This window comes from Argiope bruennichi, chromosome 2 (assembly GCF_947563725.1).
Source record: "Argiope bruennichi chromosome 2, qqArgBrue1.1, whole genome shotgun sequence".
In the NCBI taxonomy this organism is placed as follows: Eukaryota; Metazoa; Arthropoda; class Arachnida; order Araneae; family Araneidae; genus Argiope; species Argiope bruennichi.
The window spans coordinates 132,026,778-132,053,852 of NC_079152.1; the positions used below are offsets into that span (position 1 = coordinate 132,026,778).

At 30.6% G+C, this 27,075-nt stretch overlaps 1 protein-coding gene across 1 annotated transcript in view; it reads right to left on the reverse strand.

Annotated features, from left to right (window-relative positions):
* The window catches only part of LOC129956472 (uncharacterized protein DDB_G0284459-like), a 212,518-nt gene extending 189,041 nt beyond the window's left edge, over positions 1-23,477 (reverse strand). The window contains exon 1 of the mRNA XM_056068377.1: positions 23,447-23,477. Coding sequence (XP_055924352.1) covers positions 23,447-23,467 — 21 coding nt within the window. The 5' untranslated portion in view covers positions 23,468-23,477. The remainder of the gene's footprint in view (positions 1-23,446) is intronic.
* Positions 23,478-27,075: the final 3,598 nt, after the last annotated feature.

Sequence of the window (27,075 nt, forward strand, 5' to 3'; positions counted from 1 at the left end):
AAAGGCTATGGATTAATCCTCTTATTTTCAGATTAATCTATTTATTCAAAAATCAAAAGACTGATGTACTCTTTAATAGTTAATTACTCGCTGCGATCTGTTTGCCTCCGAATAAAGCGCAATACAGACCAGTTCACTCTGAAATACCTTGAGAAAGTCAATCTATCCTATTTCAGTGATTTTATTTTAGGTGCTATCCAGATCATGTCTTGACGAACAGAAGATACTAGTTTCTTTATAATGCATTGTTGACTGATGGAATTGATTGGATACGAACCATAATGAGTAGGATTGGAAGAAACGTCTAACACAAAAAAGATGATTATTTTATTGAAAATAGTAGTGAGAAAAATCATTAAGGTAATTTAAATTTGTTATCAAAATAAAATTCTTATTTTTGGACTTTAATTATATCAACGAATAAAAACAAAACATCCATTCCGTCAGGTGGAAAGTTCCCAGTCTCTGACAGCGAGGTTCGAAAAGAGATTCGATCATAGAACCACTGTAAAGATAGGTATGAATGCAATTGTGATGTGATGTGGAGGTTTGGAAAGGGGAATGCCACTGAAAGCTGTCCTCGTTATCTGACTATGGCTCTAAATAACGAGGTCCATTCCAAAATAAACAATGAATTCTTTTGAAATGGAATTAAATATAACTTATTACTTCCCGTTTTAATAATGTTTATTTTTGATAAAATTGAAACAAAGTCCCTAAATTTTCCAAAAGAAGATTTTTTTGAACTTCTTAGTAATTGCAATGTTATAAACTAAGTCTTTTTTTTTCTTAAAGTCTAAGTCTTTCAATAACAATCCTAAGTCTTTTCTTTCTAGTATACAAACTACATGATAAATTAAAAATGCTTTAAGAGCCAGACGGATATATGGTCTCAACATCAAATATGTAGCTTTCTATCAAATTTTGAAAGAAATCCGTTTAGAGGAATCTCTCTATCTGGCTGTACAACTGAATACTATAGCTATAAAACTTAAAGTTAAGAAACATTTAGTAAAAAAGTTTTAGCATTTAAAATGCATATCCGTGTTAAAATTTGAAACAGATTCATCTAAAGATTAACCATATTTCGATTTATATCTTCTCATGCTTGTAAACGCAGTAATTCAAATACACGACGATTTGATAAATGAAATTTGGTTGATAGCTTTAGCATCTGAAGCTTGGATCCTTATCAAATTTTGAATCAAATCCACCAGACCTTGACCCGTTCTTATCGATGCTTGTAAATGCGATAACTGAAAAATGTAACAACTTTTAAATAAATAAAATTTAGTATTCGATCTTTTTACTAAAAATATATTTCCGTGTCGAGAAGTAATTTCAATCGACCAAAAGAATGTCCAAATTGCATAATTCATTTTTTTTCTGAATACATCAAAGCATACTACTCTCATTTGAGGAACTATGAATATTCTTGGAGCTCATTGTCTCGCTCATTATCCATAATTTCTTGTAAGGGGAGGGAAGACAACATCATCAACAACAAAGAATAAGCAAGAAAGTTTCGTGGCGAGGACTCACAGGTTTAGGTTGGGCTGGTTAGGCTTTGCAGCCCAATGTTTTCTTTCAGTCATCAATTAAACATTGCACCATTTTTTTTTTCAAAAAAATTTTGTTGTCAAAAATACCTACAGAGCAAAGAGAAGATATAAATTAATTTGTCCGAAGAATCTAAAGCGATGAAATATTCTTATTTTTTCAGACCAATAAACAAGTTGGGGCATTTAGTGTATAATTATGCCTCGAATTACTTTTCAGAGTGCAATGAGTTAACATAAAGGATCATCGGCTGAGTCTCAGTTCCCGAAATGCCAATAAACTGAGTTCCCTGCGGGGATAAATCGGACAGTGATCCATTGATAAGTCAGCGGATCAAAACCGCAGACAGAGTGACCGAATTTTTGGCATATTTATCATTCCTGAATATCTGACTTATCCACGGCATTAAAGGAAAGAGGAGTCATTTTCTTATCATCACGAATAGTATTTTGAAATCGGTGATTCTAAATACTGTATAGTTATTTGAAAAAGCACATACACTATATGATAAATATATAAAAACGGTTCGGTGCAAAGAAATCTAGTAGAATTATTCAATGGCGGAAATTAGGTTTGATATTCCCTCAAGGAAGGCTACTGCGCGTTGATTAAATGATAAAAATGAAAATCAAGGGCTTCAGATTCGTGGTTCAGTAAACATGAGAGCATATAATAAAATTTTTATTAACTTTTAAAATTCCTAAATTATACATAATTATTAATAACGAACAGAGCATCCACCACTCACCGATTTTAACCACTTTATCTTGATCAACGCAACTGAGCTCCAATGCTATTCGAATTTCCAAGCAAAATTCAGTAAAACCGGGATGCTCGACTTATACAAACATTTACCAATCATGTATGAAAACCCTGCAACAATACTAAGTAGTATTAGTTCTCTGTATTTGGAAATGCGTATCCGTCCGAGCTATCATTTTCACTTCCATAAGGAGCCTCCTGTGAGACCCAAAATGATTAACAATGACTTTTATTGAGTTTTGAAATTATTCAAAAGAAGTTTTGAAATTATTAAGAAATAGCCAACTCACTGAAATCAGAACTATATAGAAATTCAGACTATGATTTCATTGTGGAAATGGAATAGGAAAATAGTTAGCAGAAAAGAGATACTGAATGTTGAAGAAAGCATTAATATTCTACTCTTCGTTTTTGTATTATTACGTTTTCGAAAAAAAATCTACATTTCTAAAAAAATTAATGTTTTCTTTTTCTTTTCAATCGGCACAAACTTATACCTAATTTTTTTGGGACTTGTGCTGCCACTCTTGATGAAGACTTTGCAGACATCATTCGATTCTGATTTTTCACGCAACAGCTTTCAAAGGCTTCTGGTTTCCTGGTCTAAATTCAACGTGTACCATGTCCATATATGGACTATATATATATAGTTGGTTGACGATTAAAAACAGTGGCAAGGTTGACAAGTCAGACAGCAAACACTTTCTTGAGAACTCTTTTTATTTCGTGGAAGCTGAGTCATATTTGGATTTTTAAAACCTCGCAAAACGGGTACATTTCTAAATGATGCGGCGTATAAGAGCAACACTTACAATTTCTTATGTTAAACTTTAGATTATTGGAGGGCACAAAATCTTTTGCAATATTAATTTAGAGGAACAAAAAGGAAAGTACTTTCATTTTGAATTTCACTGGAATGAAATGTTTTTCTTTCAAGTCAGCATTAAATCTAATCATAACACACGGTGGGATGCATCAGGTTAGTAAAATAAAAAAAAATATCTGAAATTTCTTGACAGCATGCAAGGCATAGTTTCTTTTGGAAATGAAATCTCTTTGAGATACCGCTATCCTACCACCCAGCACCGTAAGCAGAGAATAAAATCTGCTAATAAAGGATTGTTACTTCTCAAAAAGAAACTGTTAAATCTGCAAGAAAAATTCTATATGATACATTCGTGTTCCATTTTTAGTCACAGTTATTTACAATTCCTATTCACAAAACTCGTGTTTCTTGAAAACTGGCTATTGAGAGGAGTAAGCTAAAGTAAATAAACAAATGATATTCTGCCATACCATACTAATGACCTTTAAACAATGTTCGGTTGAACGTATTGTAAACCTCAATGCATGACTCACTTATTTATAAAATATGCTTACAAAGCATCTGAAATATTATATATATATATATATATATATATATATATATATATATATATATATATATATATATATATATATATATATATATATATATACTAGGAATCGTTTGCTAACTTTCATCAGTTTTTAAGATTTACATCTTATTATAGTATGAAAATAATTTTTTTAATGAGGTGAGAATTTTAATTTTTCGAATCGACGAATGTGATTGATTGATCAAAGAAAAAAAAATACATTCAGTTTTGTTTTTTCAAGAGAATAATTTGAAATTATTATACAAAACAAGCATATTTGAGTGGTGCGAAATGTTAAAAAGGGAATAGAATTGATATTGATAAATCACTACCTGGGAGTCCATCCAACTAATTATCCATATGTCGAAAATGATCACAGAATTAAAGCTAAGTAAATGTATTTTAGCAATTAGAAACAATACTAAACAAATTTTCTTGTATCTAAAACCATTTGGTTTATGGCGATCTAAAGCACAGATGATGAGATAATGGTGAACAGATCACCATGCTAATGCGAATTCTCACAATGCTATAATTATAAATGAATTGTTGGTGAAAATTTAAACAAATATGGTTGTAGAAGCCGTATTCGCTGATATAATTGAAGGCTTCTCGTGTAATTTCACGAATGAAATAATGTATGAATAAATGAATAAGTGAATAAATAAATGTATGAATAAATGCATAAGTGAACACAAAATGAATAAATGTATAAGTTATCAGTTTTCTGTTGGATATAACAATGATGTGGGATTAAATGGATGATGCAATGAAATTGGATGATTTTTTTCGACCGAATCAACACAAAATTTTAACAAGAGGATCACGCACCAAATTTTATTTATTTAAGTTGTTGTGTTTTTGAATTATCGTGTTTACATGCATAAAAATATATTGAAAGAAAGACTGTCAGCCCTTTGATGTATTTGACTCAAAATTTAATAAGGATTATACACTTTAGGAGCTAAAACTGCACCAAATTTCATTTATTTAAATTGTTTATGTTTTTGAGTTATGGCATTCACACGCAGCTAAATTTCAGAGCTACAGACGATTAGATTCGATTCAGACTTTGATTCGCATCTATGTTTTAGGTGTTTTTCTTTCGAGTTCTTCAATTTTTTGTAATTATTGTGTTCCCTTCTATTCAAACGGCCAGATGGATAGACTTCATTTGAACGATTTCGTCCAAAATTGATGTAAATCTACAAATTTTGTTTAAAAGCTATGTACCAAATTTTATCAATCTAGCTCAAAGAGTTATTAAATTATTGTGCTTACAGATAGATAGACATAATTCCAAAAATGTATTTTTCGGACTCAGAAAGGTTTAAGGCATGGAGATTCATTGATATCTAGAGTTTAACATTTTTGACGATTAGAATAATGTACTCTTTGTATAAATATCGAAATCAGAAAGTAAGAAGAGTGCTAGAATACTTCTCTTTTTTTGGTGATGGAAGCATAGATTTTATTCACGGGAGGTCACAGTCACAGAGCAAATATATCTGTATTTTGGCATTTAAAATGCAAGCGCACGTTAAGTTTCTCTAAGTGATGGAACTTCTATCTTTCACTCTACGGAAGGATAAGTAATAATTTCCAATTCAAATCGACATCATAAATTTACTTCATTATTATTAGAAAAAATGTTGCCTGATACAAATTGAGTGGATGATGGTAAATAATCAGATGTTTGTTGCAATCAGAGGGTAGGGTTAAAACAAAAAGTTGCCTCCAGCTCCCGAATATGTAGAAAGCCTTAAGTAAAATTCAGAAAATCTTACCAGTTTAACAATTAAGAAAAATGGAACATTCACGGCAAGAAAAACCCTCGAAAAGCGAGCTATAAATAATATTTCGAGGAATTGTTACAACAGATGTAAAATTTAATATACGTTAAATAATAATAAAGGGTTTAATTGAAACAATTTTTTAAAATAACAAATCGAAAATATCTTGGAAATAGTGAAAGTCTTTAAACCCATAAAAAAAGTTGGACAGAAAAATAATTCTAAATAGCGACTCGTCATAATTAGCATATGATTTTCTATTAATTCAATAATTATATTGAATTCATTTACATTTCAATATAATCGAATTAAAATCTAAAAAAAATATTAAAAATTCCATACTCAAAAATCTCAGTTTCAAAATATTTATCATTATAAATAACTTATATATTTTACTACTTTGGAATAAATAAAAAAAACTTGACAGATATGTAATATTTATAAATGTTATTTTATAAGCATTACGTATTGTATTCAATAAAATAATTCTTTTTAAATGAGTAATGAATTTTGAGAAAAAAATGAAAAAAATATTTCCATATATCAAAATATAAATATAAGTTAAGTTATAAGCTTTTTACTTTTTAAATGTGCAAATATTAGAATATTCATTATTATCGTGGCCCAAATGCTAAATTTAAGACCATTAAAGAAATACAGATAATTCCAGTTGAAAAAAAAATATTTTAAGCGGCGAAAGAATTGTATTTTATGCTGTTTGAGTTAATAAATGTTTTTCTCAAAAAGTTACGAAATATAATATTTTATATAGTCCCCCTATCCTATCATTCATCTTTATTAAAATATTTTTGACACATTTTAAGCAAAAGAGAAAACGAGAATTCTATTCTTTTACGACTAAAATGGATCGACTTCCTCAAATTGTTCCTCGAAAAAAATTTGCTTACCATTCCTATCTAAATTACACAACTGTTACAGCTCGATTCATTTTAGTCAAAAATGATGGATTTTTCTATTTTATGTTTTAGAGAATCATTATTAATTATGATGAGGACCGTATAAAATGGTAGAATTCGTATAACTTCTTAAAAAATATATTTATTTATTCAAACAATATAAAATATAATTCTTCTACTTGTTTATTTTTTAAATAGGAATTAAACGTATAGACGTTAAACGTTTAGAAATTAGCTATTAGACCTTGCGTATTTTTGTAATAGGTGAAAGAATTTTATAATAAACATTTTTAATTACAAAACATTCCATTTCTGGAAAGCGAAATTCATATTTTAAATTCTTTATTAATTTATGTGCTACTTTTTGTTACTTGCCAGTATATTTGCACTTAAATATTGCATTTATTTTTATATATGAAATAAAATGTTCAATTTTTAAAAAAATAGTTTTTCACGCATTTTTCAGAAAATTGCGTTATTAGAAAAAAAAAAAAACCGGTCACTGTTTATGAGAAGTCTGTTTAAAAGTGTCATTGCTAATGTTTCAGGTTGCTGTTAGATCATTAAAACCAGTCTTTCGCTCTGTTAACTCTTGATTGGACCCACTGTTCTTAACAATACCCCGTGTCAGAGTTATATCTACTTTCGTAATTATAGAGAGGGGAAACAGGCAAGTCACGAATACAGAAAGCTATCACAAAAAAGGGAAAAACTGAATTAAAGAATTTGAGATCTACTTTTACTGTTATTTTCTTATATACGGAGTAAGTTTACAATAAGAAAAGAAATTGAGGGCAACGTCGAAAAATTCGACTCTGAAATTTTAAATCTATTTGAGTTTATAAAACGATTTTTAACCTACTATTTACTTTCTACAAGTTCAGGCCAAAAACGTAAACAAGGTCGCGCTGACTTCGAGCCATTCATCGGTTCTAAGTTGCACGCGCACGACTTCCGAAATGTAAATACTGTGTATAAGACACAACTGGTTTGATTTTGTGGGATATTTGACAGGTAATTACAACCTGATGTAATAATTGTGGTAGATATACGGAAGAATTATTAACTACAGTATCTAAAATATAACATAAAACAATAACATTTATTTGTAGTTCCTGAATAAATAAACTATTCAATAAACATTTATACAAAAATCAATAAGAAAAAAATTAATAATCTTTAATGGTATGATTTATGATGGAGCAAATTACAAATGCTGACGGTTGTATCACGGGCGATGCCTGTAATATTTATGTTTGGCCCGATCATTGTACCCTTAGCTTAAGGGGTTAAAAAAAATTTTACCTGTCTTTTAATGCAATCAAATCAAATCTGAAAAATTCAAGATATGTTTTATTATAAACTAGCCGTCTTTGGCGACCAGCCGGTTCGCCAATCTTAATGCTCGTTAAAAATTTTAATAATTAACTATTTTATGTAATTCCTACTTTAATAGCTTCTTCATTAAAATATTTTAAAACTTCAAATTTCAATTCACTCAGAATATTATAAAGGCCTTCAATCATAACATAATCTGTATCTCTCCAATTTTCTATTATCTCCCGTAAAATTTAAGCTTTAAATTAAAGTGGAAAGAATTAATCTGCAATTAATATAATAATATTTTTTACTGAAACAAAGCATTTTTTTTTGTAATATGATTACAGAAAACAGAGTCACTAAGCATTTAAACCTTATGGGCACTAAAGAATACCTTTCTTCATTTCTGTAATATCTCAAGAATTTGTCAACAAAATTTTCTCAGATTCATCTTGAGCAGGTATATTAATTAACAATGTTTAATTTTAAATGCATCAAGCACTAAGAAAATAAACAGAATCGTTTAAAATAATCGGACGAAAACAGGTTTTAAAAAAATACTTAAAAAGCGATGAACTTAAACTAACATAAATACAGTTTAATTACAAAAGCATACAACTAACCTAAAAATAATTTTAATCGTTGAAATGTAAACAATCAGACTACAATGGGCATATGTGAATTTTCAACGCCAGTTACGTAACGCAAATGCGTGAATTTTTCTACGCCAGTTGGGGTAACACTATGTAGATTAGAAATTTTTAATTTCCTTTAATCTGTTTTTTTTTAATTCAAAAGTACTACAGAATGAATCTGAAAGATCGACTCATAAACAATGTTTAATTTTTAATGCATCAAACATTAAGAAAATAAACAGAATCGTTTGAAATAATTGGCCGAAAAATGTTAACCCTAGCCTCATTGCTGTTGGAAAAAAAAAAAAAAAAAAAAAAAACTGAAGCCTTACTCATTCGGCGGGAAAGTTGGTTTTTAATTATTAATTAAAATTCTAGTTAAAATTTCAAAAAAAGTGACAACAGGTGCATATTCTGGACCTCCAAGGTATACACGTACCGAATTTGGTAGCTGTAGCTCAAATGGTCTTTACTGTAGAGCGCCAACACACACACACACACACACACACACACATTGAGCTTTATATATAAGTATAGATAACAGAAATATTTTACTAAACAGAAATAAATAAAAATTCGGCTTAACACATTCGTAATGTTTATAAATATTATTGTATGTCATTTCGATCAGATTGAATAAAATAAATTTTCGCATGAGTACAGAAATTTGAAAGGAAAAGAAGAGAAAAATGCAAACATGTTTCTATTTGTTTACACTTTTATTTTAGAAGTTAACTTATAAGCTCCCGATATTTTAAACATATTCATATTATATAGAGTATCCATTCCTATTGCAGCCCAATCATTAATTTTTAAACCATTAGAGATATGCAGATAAATTCAATTGGAAAAATGATTTAAATGATTTTATTTTGTTTGAGTCAATAAAAATGTTTCTAAACCAATGGGTGATCTATCCAAAACTTTCTCGTATACTCTTTAATAATGGTATTTCCCAGAAAACGTACTATAGTTACGAAATATTAACCATTGGCGTGAATTTTGCTCTTTTATTAAAGCTATGATGTGATCCTTGGCGAGTTTTTAAGCGACTAGTCCCTAGAATGCGCTAAGTGTATCCAAAAATCGAATTTGCGTTTCAGACGCGTTTTTTTTTTTTTCAATCGATTGACACAAAACTGCCATTGTAATCAGAAAATTACGCACCAAATTTGATGTATTTAAATTACTGCATTTTTGGAGTCATCGCGTTTTGAATAATCGCGTTTTTCTGAAAATACAGACCGACAGACGGTCAACTCCTTGTTGGACTGGGCTCAAAAGTTGATAAGTGTCTACACTATAGATTGCACTTACCGAATTTAATCTATCTAGCTCTATTCATTTTGTAATAATCGTGCTGAAGTATATTCGAAAACCGGAATACTTTCTTTAAATTCGTATAAGAGAAAGTAAAAATTTATGAAATCTAATTTTTTGTACAGTTCCACGGTATTATCAAACATATTTAGAAAACCGTGAGGATTTTACTTACCTACTTCTTATCTTGAGGGTCTTAACCTTAAAACTGTGTCATGCATGAGAATCGGAATCTCGAATATATTGACTTAGAAATTCCGGTGACTTCATAAGAAATGTTTATGTAAACAATAAACAGAAGAGACATAAGGCTATTAAACCATCAAGGTTTTAATGTGTGTCATTGGCATTACTTCATTGAAGTTACGCGGAAGAGATATAATTGAAATTAAAAACAATTAATATTCTCGGCGAATTAGCTAGCTGCCATAAGGTGGCTAGTAGGGAAAAAAAACTTTGTTTTGTATGGGAAATACAATAACATAGTATAAAAATATTCAATATTAATATCAATATTAATAGCATATAATATTCAATATAATTCAATATCAAGATTACTAATCTATACTTATAATAAAGCTCAATGTGTGTGTGTGTGTGTGTTGGCGCTCTACAGGCCAGGTCATTTGACATACAGCTATCAAATTTGGTACATGTATACCTTAGAGGTCGGGAATGTGCACCTGAGGTCCCTTTTTTTGAAATTTTAATTATTAATTAAAAACTAACTTTCCCGCCAAAAAAATCTTCCATTTCCCCCCCACCGCCAACTTTTCCGCCAAAAAAATCTTCCATTTTCCCCACCGCCAAATGAGTAAGGCTTCAATTTTTTTTCTCCCAACAGTAATGAGGCTAGGGTTAACATTTTTTGGCGGATTATTTCAAACGATTCTGTTTATTTTCTTAATGTTTTATGCATTTAAAATGAAACATTGTTAATTAATCCATGTTTCAGATTCATTCTGAAGTACTTTTGAATTAAAATAACACAGAATAAAGGAAATTAAAAATGTATAATCTGCATAGCGTTACCCCAACTGGCGTAGAAAAATTCACCCATTTGCGTTACCGGATCTGGCGAAGAAAATTCACGCATGCGCATTCTGATTGTTGCCATGACAACCGTTATCAACGGATGATTTAAATTATTTTTAGGTTAGTTGCATGCTTTTGTAAGTAAATTGTATTTATGTTAGTTATATATTTTTTGTATATGCTTATAGTTTTAAGTACATCGTTTTTTAAGTAGTTTTTTAAACCTGTTTTCGACCGATTATTTTAAACGATTCATTTTATTTTCTTAAAGTTTGACGCATTTAAAATGAAACATTGTTAATGAATCGATCTGTTCATGATGAATCTGAGAAAATTTTGTTGACAAATTCTTGAGATATTACATAACTTAAGAAAGATATTCTTTAGTGCCCATAAAGTTTAAACGCTCAGTGACTCTATTATCAGCAATCATATTAAAAAAAATGCTTTGTTTCAGTAAAAAATATTATTATATTATTTGCAGTTTAGTCATTTCCATTTTAATTTTAAGCATAAATTCTACCGGAACTAACAGAAAATTAGAGAGATACATATTATGTTATGGCTGAAGGACTTTATATTATTATGAGTAAATTACATGACTATCAAAATTTGAGGCTTTAAAATATTTGATGAAGAAGCTATTAAAGTAGGAATTGCATAAAATATTTAATTATTAAAATTTTAACGAGCATTAAGATTGGCGAACCGGCTGGTGGCCAAAGGCGGCTAGTATAGTAATATAAGAAACAAACTAGTTTTTTGAATGCATCTACAAAATAATAATAAAATAAACTTACACAAATAAAGTAGCATTAAGGCGAATCTTTAAAGACAAATCGTCTTGTAGTAATTTTTTTAATGTGATAATAAATTGCTTCCTACATATCAAAATGAATTTTCTTTTAAATCATCATAATGAAGCCTTCACATGGAAATGCAAGAATAAAATTCCGACTGATTAAAATGCAAAAAATGAGCACACAAAATAAGTACAGAAAGATTGGCAACAATCTTACAAACACAGCAGACTACTGAGCGCCAATTGGAAGCAAAGAAAGGAAGAGTAACCACGACCTTATTATCACAATGGTTTAATTGTATTGGAAATTAAACAGAACACTATGGCCTCTTGAGTGTTCCGTATCAACCGGATTTTGACATCGTACAACATCAAGGCGAATACCAGCTAGCAATCGGCTTTTCTAATTATAGCAAACACAAGGGAATGCACATTTTATTCAGAGCAATTGCTCGTTCAGATGAAATGTAAAAAAGCGGTACATCACGGGGTACATGCAAAGAGGACAGTATTATAATACGAAGATAGGAATGAACAATTAAGATTTAAAGAAAAAAGGAATTATTTGTAAGGAATTGTTTGCTTTTATGATTCTTCATAAAAAATAATTTAAAATAATATTCCAAAGTATTTCTGCATCGTGGCCAATATTCATTTTGCTGCTTCAAATAAGAATTGTTTTAATGCTTTTCATTTCATAAAGGATTATAAGAAAAAAATTAAAATGTCTTTTATTTAAATTATATAAGGACAATTACTTTGGCTCTTCTTTCCTATTATTATTCAAAGTTTGAGGTATTGTTTCAAAATGAAATTTATTAAATACGAACAATAACGCTTCTTTTGCAGGTTATGTCGTGGAAATTTGAATAGGAAGTTATCGGCACCAGTGTCGTCCTCGTCATCTGACCAAGATTCACTCTCAATGTTTCAAAACTACATAAAAATACTACTTTCCAACGTAAAACTAATTAACATTTTTGAAAAACTTGCAAGACAGGGAACACATTCTTCCATCAATTCATTTTTATTCACATCCCTTTAAAAAGTTATAGCTCAAGCCAACTCAATATTTCAAATATTAATGTAAAATATTTAATTAAAATTATATTATTTGACATTTAATTCCGTGCCTGAATTTAAAAATCTTATTAATTAACCCTTTAAAGGGCCATTTTTTTCTACTTATATTATTTAAAATATTTTTAGGCTTGAAATTAGAATAAGAAAAGGGATTCATTTAGCTTATTAGATAAATTTAATTTGATTAATTAATTAATTTGGTTAATTAATAATTAAGTAACAAATCAAGGCACATCATTTTGTCTGAGATAAAGAACTGAAGCATCTAAGTTTCTGACTTACTAAAAAATTTTGTCAGAACTTATGCCAACCTACATAATTTCATACAAAGATTGATAAATTTGGTGGGAAGCATACTTCCCACGGCCCTAGAAAGGCCCCAATTGTTGATCTTCGAATATAGAACTAAATTGTTATTTGATCTTTTTTTCTTGTTACTTTATATTTTAATAGAATGCATGTCAGTATATATATTTGAGGAAATAACCACATAATTAAACTACAGGAAAGAAAAATGTTTTACGATTCCATTTGTTATTTGATGACATAGCAAAGCATTGGTTATTTTAGAGGTAACAGATACATATAATTAATTTAAATAATAACAAATACATTTCATTCATTCAAAAGCGAAAAGTTATGAATGAGTGAAAACATAAACAAATCGCCAACTTACCAAACAAGCAAAAGAGCAGCGGTCACTATAAATCGAAACAAACGCAAACTTGATATCGCTCTGCTGCGAAACCAAACCGAGTGTTTATTTTTTTCACAGGTTCACCAGGAAGATTAAAAAACGAGCTTTGGAAAATTTGCGGAAGCGGGTTAAAGCGAGTGCACTTTCCCTGTGGGAAGCGAGGCAGCATATGTTGATCATGAAAGGCGATATTAATGTGAAGGTCTTGAACAAGAGTAGGCAGTCCGGAATAGCGGTTTTTGCTCAGGGCATACGAGATTCTTGGTCGACCCTAAGTTCTCTGCTGAGCTCAACTCTCCTCCCTCCCCCCCTGCTTCCACCTCTTCACTTCACCTCGGCTCACCCTCCCCTCTTAAGAGTTAGTTGCCTTGGACAGGATTGGCACCGGAATGATTTGAAGAACGTAGCGAAAGTTAGAATTTCGAACGTTCGAATTCCCGTGTTACGTGAAGTAGGACTCACACGTGACATTGCGGCATTGCGATAAAAACAAACTGCAAAAGAACATCTGCGTACTTATGAAAAAAGAAAATTAAAATAAAAAAAAAATCGTTTGGTAATATTAGAAAATTTACTGCAGACGATACAAGGAACGCCTTTCCAATGATAAATATGGCATTCTTTTTGCGAATAATTATTGTTTAGAGAGGATCCGGAATTTGGAAGAGTGCAGCAGCGGCAGAATCATAAATTATCAGGTGGCCGAAGTGTGTGCTGAACGTAATACTCGCTCGTCCTAAATGCATACAAACGAAGAGGTGAACGTCAGTTTTAAGATTTAGTCCTTCCGATGTTAGGTCAGTGTAGATAAAAGATCGTGACACGTTTTGTCTTCGTTTCCAGTCAAAAGAAAAAAAATTGTTATTCTTTTTACAAGTTAGAACATAATTATTCAGGAATACTTTTAAGTATTTCAACAGATATTTTCACTTAAAAATAGTACTTTAAGAATCTAATTAAAATTACTAATGGATGAATTCTCTTGATTTGCTTTAGGAAGATTCATGTATCACATAACTTCAACTACCATTTCCTCTTGCAAAATTCTGAGAAGATATATTATAATCGGTCTTAATTCCCACAATTTCATTTAAATAAAGAAAAAGCATTTTTGAATGAATAAATTCTGTTTTGTGCTCTTCTGATCTGAGAATATCAAAATAATTTTTGTCATTAAAAAATGAGGAAATCTTTAAAAAAATTGCAAGAAAAGTGCTTTAATAGTACCAATTAAAAAAAATTATCTAAAACGCATACAATTTTTCCTTTAAACGAAAGAAAATATTTAATATTGAAGTTAAAAAAATTCCATGAAAAGAAGATTCGTTCATTAGAATTATATAGATTTCTTTTTCTTTTCATGGCACTTTCGAGTCAGTTGAAATGACCTTTGTCAGTTAAATGATAGAGATCCACTGCTTGGAATGATCGCAAATTTCGGTAGCTTATTGTTTTTTAAAAAATCAAATGCCAAATTTCAATTTGTTTTGCTTAGTGAAGACTTTTTTTTTTCATATTTATATGGTTGGGAAACCTTGCAATAACTTCAATTCCCTGTTTTAATTTGATCGTCAATCGAAGAACGTACAATCAATGTTTGTTGTTTCCCATAAACATCTTATTTTTGTTATATTGAAATTACCATGTCCAATGATACAAAATAATTTTAAATTTACCTTTTTTAGTTCCAATTTATTGTTCTTTTCTTATTTAATCAAAGACTTATTGCATGTTTTTGAGTTAAAATACTACTGCAAATAATTTTAAAAGAAAATTAGGGAGAAAAAAATTATTTTGACTTTTATATATAAACAAAAAAGAATCTTTTGTGGCAAGCTTCGGAACTTTTGTTTTTTAATGTTTGAAAATTAAATAAATTTTAACAATTAAAATATTTATTTTTTGTAAACATTTATCGATAAAATATATATATATATATAATATATTTGTTAGTGTCCAACAGTTATCAAATTTAGCTTCTTTTTTTTTTCTGCTGAGTAAAAATGTGAAACACGAAAAAATTTAAAAAAAAATAATTTATTAAAAATCAAGCTAAATTTTGGTATTATTCCACGATAATACTAAAAATATTGCTACACATCCTGAATAAAAATATTCATCAATTATAACAAAATTTTTACAAAAAAAAATTATACATTGTTTTTAATTTTCTTCATATACCAACGTGATGAAATACGGTTTGTAATGTCAGATTTAATGCTCACCAGACACCCATATATGCCAGCGCTTTGTACGATCTAATTGTAAAGACGAACTATTTTGCATTTGCAAATGCAAAACTGGCGCTGCTATAGAAAATTGTTTTATTGCACATGCGAGGCTTGAAAGCAAAATCCCGTTAATGCAAATATACGCGGATAGTAAATCAAGAATGAAAAGCACTTTTACATCAAAATTTTCACGCCTGAACTACAGCGAATGTCACTGAGAGCTTTGTAGCATTTTTGAAAATTTCTCTTTTTTTATTGCTATTACAACCAACAGATTATTTAGGTGTGAAATAAAATCATTGATTTCAGGTTATTTCTATCGGACAATTGACATTGATTTGTTCTGTCTTCATTAGTTCAACCAGTTTCAGCCATTTTAAGAAATTTTGCAAAGTACAATTTTTTAATTTCACTGAACCATGTACGAATCTATAAAATATTTATATTCAGTGGATTTAGCATCTAAAATGTAGATCTGTATATTAAATTTTGAAGCTAGTCCATCCCGGATTGAGCATTTTTCTGTCTGCATTTTCACATGTTTGTAAACCAGATCATTCAAAAACGCAAATCAAAGGGAATTTGTATGTGCTCTTGTAACCAAAATTACAGTTTTCTTTAAAATTGTAATTTTAATCTGTCGAAACAAAAGTTGCCGAGAATGCAAATTTAGTTTCTTTTATTACACTGTGAAACCAAAATTCTCATGTAAAGGATTCAAAAAATGAAAATTTGTGTACGCCTTGCTCAAGGTCTGCAGTTTTTGACGCCTTTGTTATGGAGTACGCAGGAAAAGTTTTAAGGTGACCATCCTCGCCGTTATATTTCTATTTTCTATTATTGTTATTTATTATTATTAAAGTTATTGCTTATTCATTTATTTATTATTTTATTATATTTAAAAATTAATCACCGCTTTCATGGATATGATATTTAAGGAATAATTGTTTTATACATGGAAATTTAATTGTGTCCTGGAAGGTCAAAATAAAATTAAAGGGTAGACTGTCAAATGTAAAAGGCACAACTTTCACCATCTACGTAGATAATCGTAATGAATGCCTTTTAGTTTTCATTTAAACTAATCTGAAACTGTCATTAGAGCAATTACTTTTGCAATTCCAAACTTTCTTTTATCAAAATCATCTGTGTTTTTGTTGATGACCTTCGAAATGAGTCGACACCAAGAACAGAATCGTGGCACTGTCTCGACCAGTGCGTAAGGTTACATTTTTTGACAATTTCTGTTGTGTGATACCGATTTAACAAAACAAATAAAGTTAAAGAAATGAAGTGAAGAACGAAATATAGTTATTGAATACATAGAAAAAATTGTGATTTAATGACTATTCTCGCGACTAAAAAGTTTTAAATATTATACTTGCAGAAAAGAAAATTTTGTATAATCGGTACGAAGTATTCATACCAGTGACTTCTTCACACGCTATATACACGCAAATTTTGAGGACTATAAAGCCCTTTTCATATTTACCATCATATAACGCTTTGTACTTTTGGCATTTAAATGTAAGCGTTTGAGTTTTCTTTTTTTTATACTTATATCATTTATTTCTTTTTATTTTCATTTAGTTGCATATTATAGAGAGAGATGATCGACAAATTACCAAAATTGTTTCTAGCATCTTTCCAAAATACTAGCCTCTTTTGGCTACATTTGTTTACCGATCAATCACTGACATGCGATGAATGCACAAGCCAAGACAATCTTAAATGTATTTTGGACATCTTTTATTATCATTTATTTAAGTCATTGCTTTTTTAATTATCGCGTTTACATGCACACAAAAGTGCAGACCAAAAGACGGTCAATTACGAGACCAATTTGGTTCCACATTTGATGCGAGTTCAACATTTTAAATCCTAAATCTGAATACAAACTTTAAATGTCTAGATTTTTATGTTTTGTAATTATCGTGTTTACTTGCACTCATATGAGAAGAATTTCGTTTATAATTTAATATAAATCTATAAATTTGGCGCTAAATTCATCTGGCAAACTTCATCCGTCTAGCTCCAAGGGTGTTAGAGTTATCGTTATCAAAAACAGGCAGACATTGTTTCAAAAATGTGGTTTTCAGAATCAGGCAGGTTTGAAATGTGCAGATTCGTCAAAACTTCGAATGCGAATGGTTTGACGATTACTGTATTTTTTCTTTATACTGTATTTTTTCTTTATACGCCTTTTTATACGAGAAAGTTGAGAACTGATGTGAAACTGTGTTTCCCTGTTCCTTTAAGAATTATGAAATAACTATTAGAACATGCTATTTGATGATGAGCCATTCTTTCCTATTAAAATATGAAACTGTCCACATCCTTTCAGTTCAAATTTGCCTTTTTAACGTGTTCCTACTCAACGCCTTATCGCAGTACTTTACTACGTGCCTAATATTGACCCATTACTTACATGTAGAAAAATGTATCATTGCATCATTCAGTGATTCTATGCAATCCGGACTTTTTATAATTCTACAGGTGTTCGGTCTCCCATGTCAGGATTAGAGAGTGTACTGTATTCATCAAAATGTCAAAATTATTTTTTGCAGTTCATATTATCACCTTCTGTTCCAAGTACACAAAAAATTATACTCAGGGATATAATTCCCTCCACCCAACCTCCCCCAAAAATTAAGCGAAAATAAAAAACATATATATCCTTTAAGAAGTGAAAACAGATAACCGATGCCGGCGTCCTTGCATAGGGGTAGCGCATGTTCCCCGTGATGTGGGCTTCCCATGTTCGAATCCTGATTCGGGCATGGTTGTTCTTCGTCTGTGTTCTATCTGTGAGGTGTGTGAATGTGCCCCCCCTGTAAAAAGGGGTTGTGCAAGCGAATGTGTGAGTTTCATCTTCATATGAGCTAGAAGTAAGTCTTCTGTTCTCGGATGCTCAGGGATCTTTACCCTCAGAAGCTACTGCACCCCCTTTCCGTGGTAACGCGGACACGACATCATCATCAACAGATAATCGATAGTATAAATTTGCGATAAAAAGTGCCATTTAGAACAAGAAAAACACTTTCAATATATGGGCATTTTATCCTCTTACAAACCTTTTTGGGGAGAAATAAAAATGTGACCTCGCTTCAGTCAAAAGTCTTGCCGCGATTGCAGTGCTTGATAACAAATAGAATGAAGAATTAATTAATTGTATTTAATGATGAATGAAATTAAATGAGAGTAAAAGTAGATATTTTTGAAATCTATACTTATAATAAAGCTCAATGTGTGTGTGTGTGTGTGTTGGCGCTCTACAGGCCAGGTCATTTGACATACAGCTACCAAATTTGGTACATGTATACCTTAGAGGTCGGGAATGTGCACCTGGGGTCCCTTTTTTTGAAATTTTAATTAGAATTTTAATTATTAATTAAAAACTAACTTTCCCGCCAAAAAAAATCTTCCATTTTCCCCACCGCCAACTTTTCCGCCAAAATAATCTTCCATTTTCCCCAACGCCAAATGATTTAGGCTTTAGTTCTTTTTTTCTCCCAACAGTAATGAGGCTAGGGTTAAGATTTTTCGGCGGATTATTTCAAACGATTCTGTTTATTTTCTTAATGTTTTATGCATTTAAAATTAAACATTGTTAATTAATCCATGTTTCAGATTCATTCTGAAGTACTTTTGAATTAAAATAACACAGAATAAAGGAAATTAAAAATGTATAATCCGCATAGCGTTACCCCAACTGGCGTAGAAAAATTCACGCATGCGCACTGTGTTCTGATTCTTGGCATGGCAACCATTATCAACGGACGATTTAAATTACTTTTAGGTTAGTTGTATGCTTTTGTAAGTAAATTGTATTTATGTTAGTTATATATTTTTTGTATATGCTTATACTTTTAAGTACATCGTTTTTTAAATAGTTTTTTTTAACCTGTTTTCAATGATTTAAATTATTTTTAGGTTAGTTGCATGCTTTTGTAATTAAATTGTATTTATGTTAGTTATATATTTTTTTATATATGCTTATAGTTTTAAGTACATCGTTTTTTAAGTAGTTTTTTTAAACCTGTTTTCGACCGATTATTTTAAACGATTCATTTTATTTTCTTAGTGTTTGATGCATTTAAAATGAAACATTGTTAATGAATCGATCCGTTCATGATGAATCTGAGAAAATTTTGTTGACAAATTCTTGAGATATTACATAAATTAAGAAAGATATTCTTTAGTGCCCATAAAGTTTAAACGCTCAGTGACTCTTATCAGTAATCATATTATTAAAAAAAATGCTTTGTTTCAGTAAAAAATATTATTATATTAATTGCAGATTAATCCTTTACACTTTAATTTAAAGCATAAATTCTACGAGGGGTAACAGAAAATTAGAGAGATACATATGACGTTATGACTGAAGGCCTTTATAATATTATGAGTGAATTATATGACTATCAAAATTTGAAGTTTTAAAATATTTTGCTGAAGAATCTATTAAAGTTGGAATTGCATAAAATATTTAATTATTAAAATTTTAACGAACATTAAGATTGGCGAACCGGCTGGTCGCCAAAGGCGGCTAGTTTTTAATAAAACTACTTAGACTAAGACATTTTTCACCTCTTTTTTTTTTTTACACTCTCATAAAGAGAGAATTCAAAGTGAAAATTCGGTCATTTCAGAAAAATTCAATCACAAAATCTTGACAAATTTCGGCTCTTTAGATTTCCTTGAATTGGAGTAATTAATGCATTCTTAGAATTATGTCTCTTTCTTTAGAGAGAGACATAATTCCTTTCTTTGAGCAAGACAGATAAAAATTGGTATATGGCCATCACCAAATATGTAAATTTATGTAAAATTTTAGGCGAAATCCTTTCACAGAAATTTTGTCTGTCTGTCTGAGAAAAAATGTGGAAAAAAAACTACAAAAACTTGAGGAAAAGCTAGAAAATATTATATGGGTAAAATTTGGTTTTCAAATTTTAATTCTAGTTTCATATCAGGTTTCGAACAAAAAGTGTTGTACAACGTGTTGACCTTTTTTTCAGACTGTAAATCAGGGTGCATGCAATTTATAAATGCGCGATAATTTATAAATGAAATACATAAATAGAAGAAATTTGGTGTAGAACCCAATTACTAAAACTTTAGACCTGTGACAAATGTTTCGGTTTCAGCGATTTAGATTAAAGAACGTCCAAATGCATGCTTGTTTTTATTATTATTATTATTATTTATTTTACTACGAAGTACAAAATGTTTATGAATGGGATTCTGAAAATAAAAATCTGAGCACTCATGGGATTCACAGATTTGCTCACCATTTACTATTTCTATATTGGGAAGAGGAATGTATTACGGAATTTTGAAGAGATGATTGCCATTGATTGCTTTCAAAATGCTAAAACAACTCTACATAAAAATGGCTCTCGTAAACATTTTTATGTACTACTCCATAATTTTAAAAACTCTTTCATGTGCAATTATCTATGCAATAATTGTCCTTTAGTCCCGTGACAAATGCTTTGGTTTCAGCGAGTAGATAAAAGAACGTCCAAATGCATGCTCGTTTCTTTCTTTCTTTCTTTCTTTTTTTTTTTTTCATTGCACTACGAAGTACAAAATGTTTATGAATGGGATTCTGAAAATAAAAATCTGAGCACTCATGGGATTCACAGATTTGCTCACCATTTACTATTTCTATATTGGGAAGAGGAATGTATTACGGAATTTTGAAGAGATGATTGCCATTGATTGCTTTCAAAATGCTAAAACAACTGTACATAAAAATGGCTCTCGTAAACATTTTTATGTACTACTCCATAATTTTTAAAACTCTTTCATGTGCAATTATCTATGCAATAATTGTCATTTAGTCCTGTGACAAATGCTTTGGTTTCAGCGAGTAGATAAAAGAACGTCCAAATGCATGCTCGTTTCTTTCTTTCTTTTTTTTTTTTTTTTTTCATTGCACTACGAAGTACAAAATGTTTATGAATGGATTCTGAAAATAAAAATCTGAGCACTCATTCGATTCACAGATTTGCTCACCATTTACTATTTCTATATTTATTGGGAAGAGGAGTGTATTACGGAATTTTGAAGAGATGATTGCCATTGATTGCTTTCAAAATGCTAAAACAACTCTACATAAAAATGGCTTTCGTAAACATTTTTATGTACTACTCCATAATTTTTAAAACTCTTTCATGTGCAATTATTTATGCAATAATAATAATACTAATAATAAATGTGATGTTCGAATATAAAACATATATTACCAAGTAAAAATTGCAGCCATTATTTATCATCACTGGAATCTTGTGCAGTGCTGTTGTTGAGTGCAGTAGCCAATGATACTAAGATGCGCAGCTACGTATACTTGCTAAACATAAATTTTACATCTTTCAATTAATTTGTTATTGTAACCGCTCTTGTAATACTAACCATAACTGACTGATGAAGTCAGAGACAGGGCCCTCTGATATTTTGTGGAGCTATGACTCAGTTCAGGTCAGGTGATGGTATGTGCTGCATGCTTTGATCCCTGCTCTTGTTTGTATATCTTAAAATTATTCTAAAATTTTGTATGCAAATTGTCTGTATGTAACGTAACCTGTTAAATAAATAACTGTTACACTAATAACTCGGACTTTTTACTGAACTCCTTAACAATCCCACAGTACAATTGATTAAAATGTTTATAAAGAAATAAAAAAATTGATTTGATATTATTAGGTTTCTAACGAAGAAAATGAAGCATCTATTTTATAATTAATTTGATTTTATAAATGTTTACATTTTTAACGTTGAATTTTTATGTTTTAAATTATTTTTTAAATGTTTTTCCTTTTTTTTTAAATTTTAATTATTTATCTTCATTTTTCATTCGAAAACTTTTGTGTTTCCAAAAATTTTTCGGTTTAAATATTTAAATTCATTTTCTAATATCTTTGGCTATGCAATTTTCTTGTATTATCTGTTCCCATTAAATTATGTATCAAAACGAAACTATGTCTTAATGCTTCTCATGCGCAGTAGAAAGACGTCAAGACTGAAAAAAAGTTCAGTCCTTGACGGAAGTGATTCTTCCCCCCTTCCTTTTCGTTCATGAAGCAAAATATATAAATAAATAAAAATAAATCATTTTCCCCTTTAACTTTCCCAAGCAGATTGGAAACATTTAAAAGAAAATTCACTCTAGATAGTTAATAGATTTAATTAAATAAGTTAAATATTACGGTAATACACTAAAATAATTAGAGATGTATCCCCCTCTTAACCCCGCCCCGCTTTACATGAAAGTCACATTTTTATCTGAGAATTTATTTGAACTAGGATAACTTAGTTAAGTTACCCTTTTTAAAGCTACTGATTTGGAGCTAGGCGATGATTATATTCGAACACTGTAATTCTGAATTGTGGTCAGATGCAAGGATGGAATCTGTGCCTGACATCCATTCTCCAAACTTTCATACCACAATTGCAGAAGGAAGACTGATTTGAGATAGATTTAACGGAAATATTTGAATCAGCTGAAGAAATAAAAAACATACTTTTTATCAAAATTAAATCATATGAATATACAGTATTAAATGTATAATTTTAAAGGCAGTAGTCTGTTTTAAATTGCAGTTTACATAAGATTTCTTAGTGTAACTTAAAATTAAATATTTGAGCTTTTAAAAGTCAACAACTGTCAGTTCGTTCTTATAAATATAGCTTTTTCGATCCAATTTAATACAATGATTTTGTTATTAAAAAAAATCAGCTTGTATTTGAAAGATCAAATTTAGTTTACTTCCTGATAATTTTAACACATTCATGATATGTTTATCTTGCACAAATCAACTTTATAGTTATAAAAAAATCACTCAAAACAGGAAAGTAAACGAATGTTCCCTATGAAGATCTCGACATTAACCTTGGTTCCAAAGCACCACATGACAGTCTGGATTTATTCGAATGTCTGCTGCGTACCATACCAGGGGCAGTTCAGAAGTACCAGCCGACGAGGTTACTAACCTTGCTGCCAGACCCCTCCCGGTTATCTGCAAACTTTAACGGTGATTTGTTGCTTGTTTATTTCGAACTTTCTCCTGGACGTTGTTTTGCTTCTTCCTCCTTGGGTAAGGCCTTGCTATTGAGTCGTGATGTCACTACGGCATATTTATTTTATCTTTTTTTTTCTTCATGTTTTTGCTGCAAGCTGCTGATCGATGCTGATCTTAATAGATATGTTGGGAATATTTGCAGTCGCGGTATGTCGTTTCTTTTTTAATGTTATTTAAGTGTGCAAAGTAACTGGTTTTGAAGAAAAACCCTTTAGTGGTTTGATACAGATGATGATTCTGTCTCAAATTTTTATAGCTTTTTAATGAATCAATCCTTCAATATATATATATATATTGTAATTACGAATCACTTTAATCGCTGCTACACCTGTATTTTTTTGTTCTATATACATGAATGAAAAAAGGGAAAATACATATACTTTTACGTCGAACAGTTTCCGATTTTTTTATATTCAGCCATTTAAGAGGTTTTGAAGTCCTCAAACATATTTATAATCATTTCTTAACCACTTTTGGTAAGATTTAATAGTGAAAAATTCTGCATGAATAATCACTTAATTTTTATTTAAAAAACATATTTCAATTTATAATTTTTATATATTGTTAATTAAAATTATATTATTGATTTCGATACAGTCGTAAGTTCATATTCAACACATTAATTCATATTTTTCAAAACCCTCTGATGACTACAGATTAGCACATAGTTTTCGCAAAATGAAAGCGTTTACGTCATTCACTTACTTTATTTATTACTTTATTTCAAGCTCATTATCTGTTTCCTTTCAAATCTATTCTCCTGATGATGTGTCTACGACTCCAGAGCATTCACTAGAATCATTTATTAGTCGCTCTAGCTCGTTTTCGTCTTTTTGGTAATATTTCACTTTCGTTAATTTCATTATTTGTATCAGGAAAATGTAAATCAGTATCAGATTCATTACCAGTAATTTCTAATCAGTATCAATAAATGTATCAATCAAGAGTATCGTTATTTCTTCTGATTCTTTAGAATCCCTCTAATCACTTTGATCTTCATAGTTTGCACTGCTTTTATTCATTACGGTCTTTATTTCACAAGTTTTTCCTTATAATATATTTTTAGTAAAACTTTATATTGATTCCACCGATGTTCACACTAAATGTTTATAAGAATTAAATCCCATTGACTAACAAAAATTTGGCTGTGACTTGTACCATGATATTCGGACGATTAACAATATGTGATAGTGATATATTATATCAACATATAAAGAATGGTTCAAAACTTATGGTTCAAATTCCGTGGGGAGGTAAGGAATATCTCAGGAAATCGATTTCACATAGGATCTGCATGGACAAAAGGACTTCATCTGTATGGACTAAATGGACAAGTGAGATGAACACAAGGAAACAGTAAAGTTAAGTGGTAACGAATGTGACCTTTATTCCAACAAAGTAAAGTACATTCGTTAACAATGGATGCTCAAAATTGCGACCATTTACACGAACACAGGATTCACAACGCCATTGCATCGACCACGAACATTTCGAGAAACTCCTGGCATATTACGGACAATGCCTGCGGCATAACGCCGAGATACGTGGTATCAACATGACGGAGCTTCAGACCATACCCCAATTGTTGCGCATGATTACCTGAACCGAACATCCGGAGGTCAATGGATCGGCAGAGGTGGACCTATCGCTTTGCCACCCAGGTCATCTGATTTATCTCCCATGGATTTCTTTTTGTGCTGCGCTATGAAACACCATGCGTACAAGACTCTTATCGACAATAAAATGGACCTTGATGCACGAATAGTGGCCGCCGCAAGCATTGTCCGGCGTTTTTGAAAATGTTCGGCCGTCAATGCAACGGTGCTCTGAATCCCGTATTCGTGTAAATGGTCAAAATTTTTAGCACCTACTGGTAACAAATGCACTTGACCTTCTTGGAATAAAGGTCATTCATCACCACTTAACTTTACTGTTTACTTGTGTTCACCTGACTTGTCCACTTTGTCCATGCTGATGACGTTTGCGGACATACTTCCCCATGTGAAATCGGTTTCCTGACGTAATCCCTTCCACCCCATGAAATTTTAAAGATAAGTTCTGAACCATCCTGTTTAGAACTGTCGGATTCAGTGCACTAGAAATTTTATACCAAACTTATTATCATATTCTACAGTAACTTCAATCGAATGACAAGTATAGCTCGTCATTCTGTTGAATGGCATGAAAAACCAATGAAGAGCTATTCTCGTCATTTTACCTGAAGAGGGTTGGTTATGATTCTGAGATAGGCATTGGTCTTAGTCTCACGCTTAAAACATATTTGCAAAAGTGCATAGAATTCCACCTAAAAAACTTAGTATCATATATTTAGTTGTGGAAGGTACATGAAATATTTAGATTGATAGTAGAAACTTTAAGATCTTAAATTTAAACTTAACAATTTTAAGAAAAGATGTCTTTGAGATCCTTTGGTCTATGATAAGTTTTACTTTCTTATTTCAATACTTTATGTAATGATAATAACACATACAATCTTAATATTAATGCTATTAAAATTCAGATAATTGTCAAATAAATTTATGGAAAAAAGACTCCATATTTAAAACAATGTCAATGAAATGAAAATAACCATATTTTAATATACAGGGTATTGCCGAATTCGACCGACAAATTCAGAGGGGTGATAGGAGGCATCAAGAGGATAAAGAATTACCATACAACATGGGGTCCCAAACGTCGTTTAGGGGGTGAAAATCGCAAAAATATAGGGAGTCGGCAAACTTTTGGAAACTGTAACAAATTAATAAAAAAATAACAAAAGGTGTTTTAACTATGAATTTTTTTTAAGTGAAAGCACATTCTTAAAGGCAATTTTTCATGTAAGTAAATGCTGATTTGGTGAACCAGGGGATCGTAAATTATTGAAAACGAAAAAGTAGTTTAGAATCCTTATCTGCAAAAATATTAAAATTTTAAGAAAAATAAAAGCTTGGAAAATATAAGGAATTTTGAAAACTGAGGAGGTTTTTAAGATATCCAAGAAAAACTAAAATGTTTGCCTGAAAACATCGCTGCAACATCGGCACCAATGTTTACAGAAGATATTGCAAAATTCTATCGAAAAATTCTGAGGAGTAATAGTAGGCATCAAGGAGATAAGAAGAATTTTCAAAAAAATATAAAGTCGCAAACGACGGCTAAATTTATTTGCTGGAATACAAATACAGCATACATTTACAGCACAGGCATTTTAACATAAGAAAGGAGACGATGGGAAACTTTTATAAAAATTACTCAGTGTTGCGGCCGCGAAGGTCATTACACAACCGTCACCTACGTTTAAAGGACCACAGGACCCGCTCAAACATACCATATGTGCTTGCGAATTCTCCAGCAGCTTCGACGATCCGTGCTACGAGATCTTTCAATGTATCCAAAGGTGTCTGATAAACAAGAGATTTCATATGACCACAGAAGA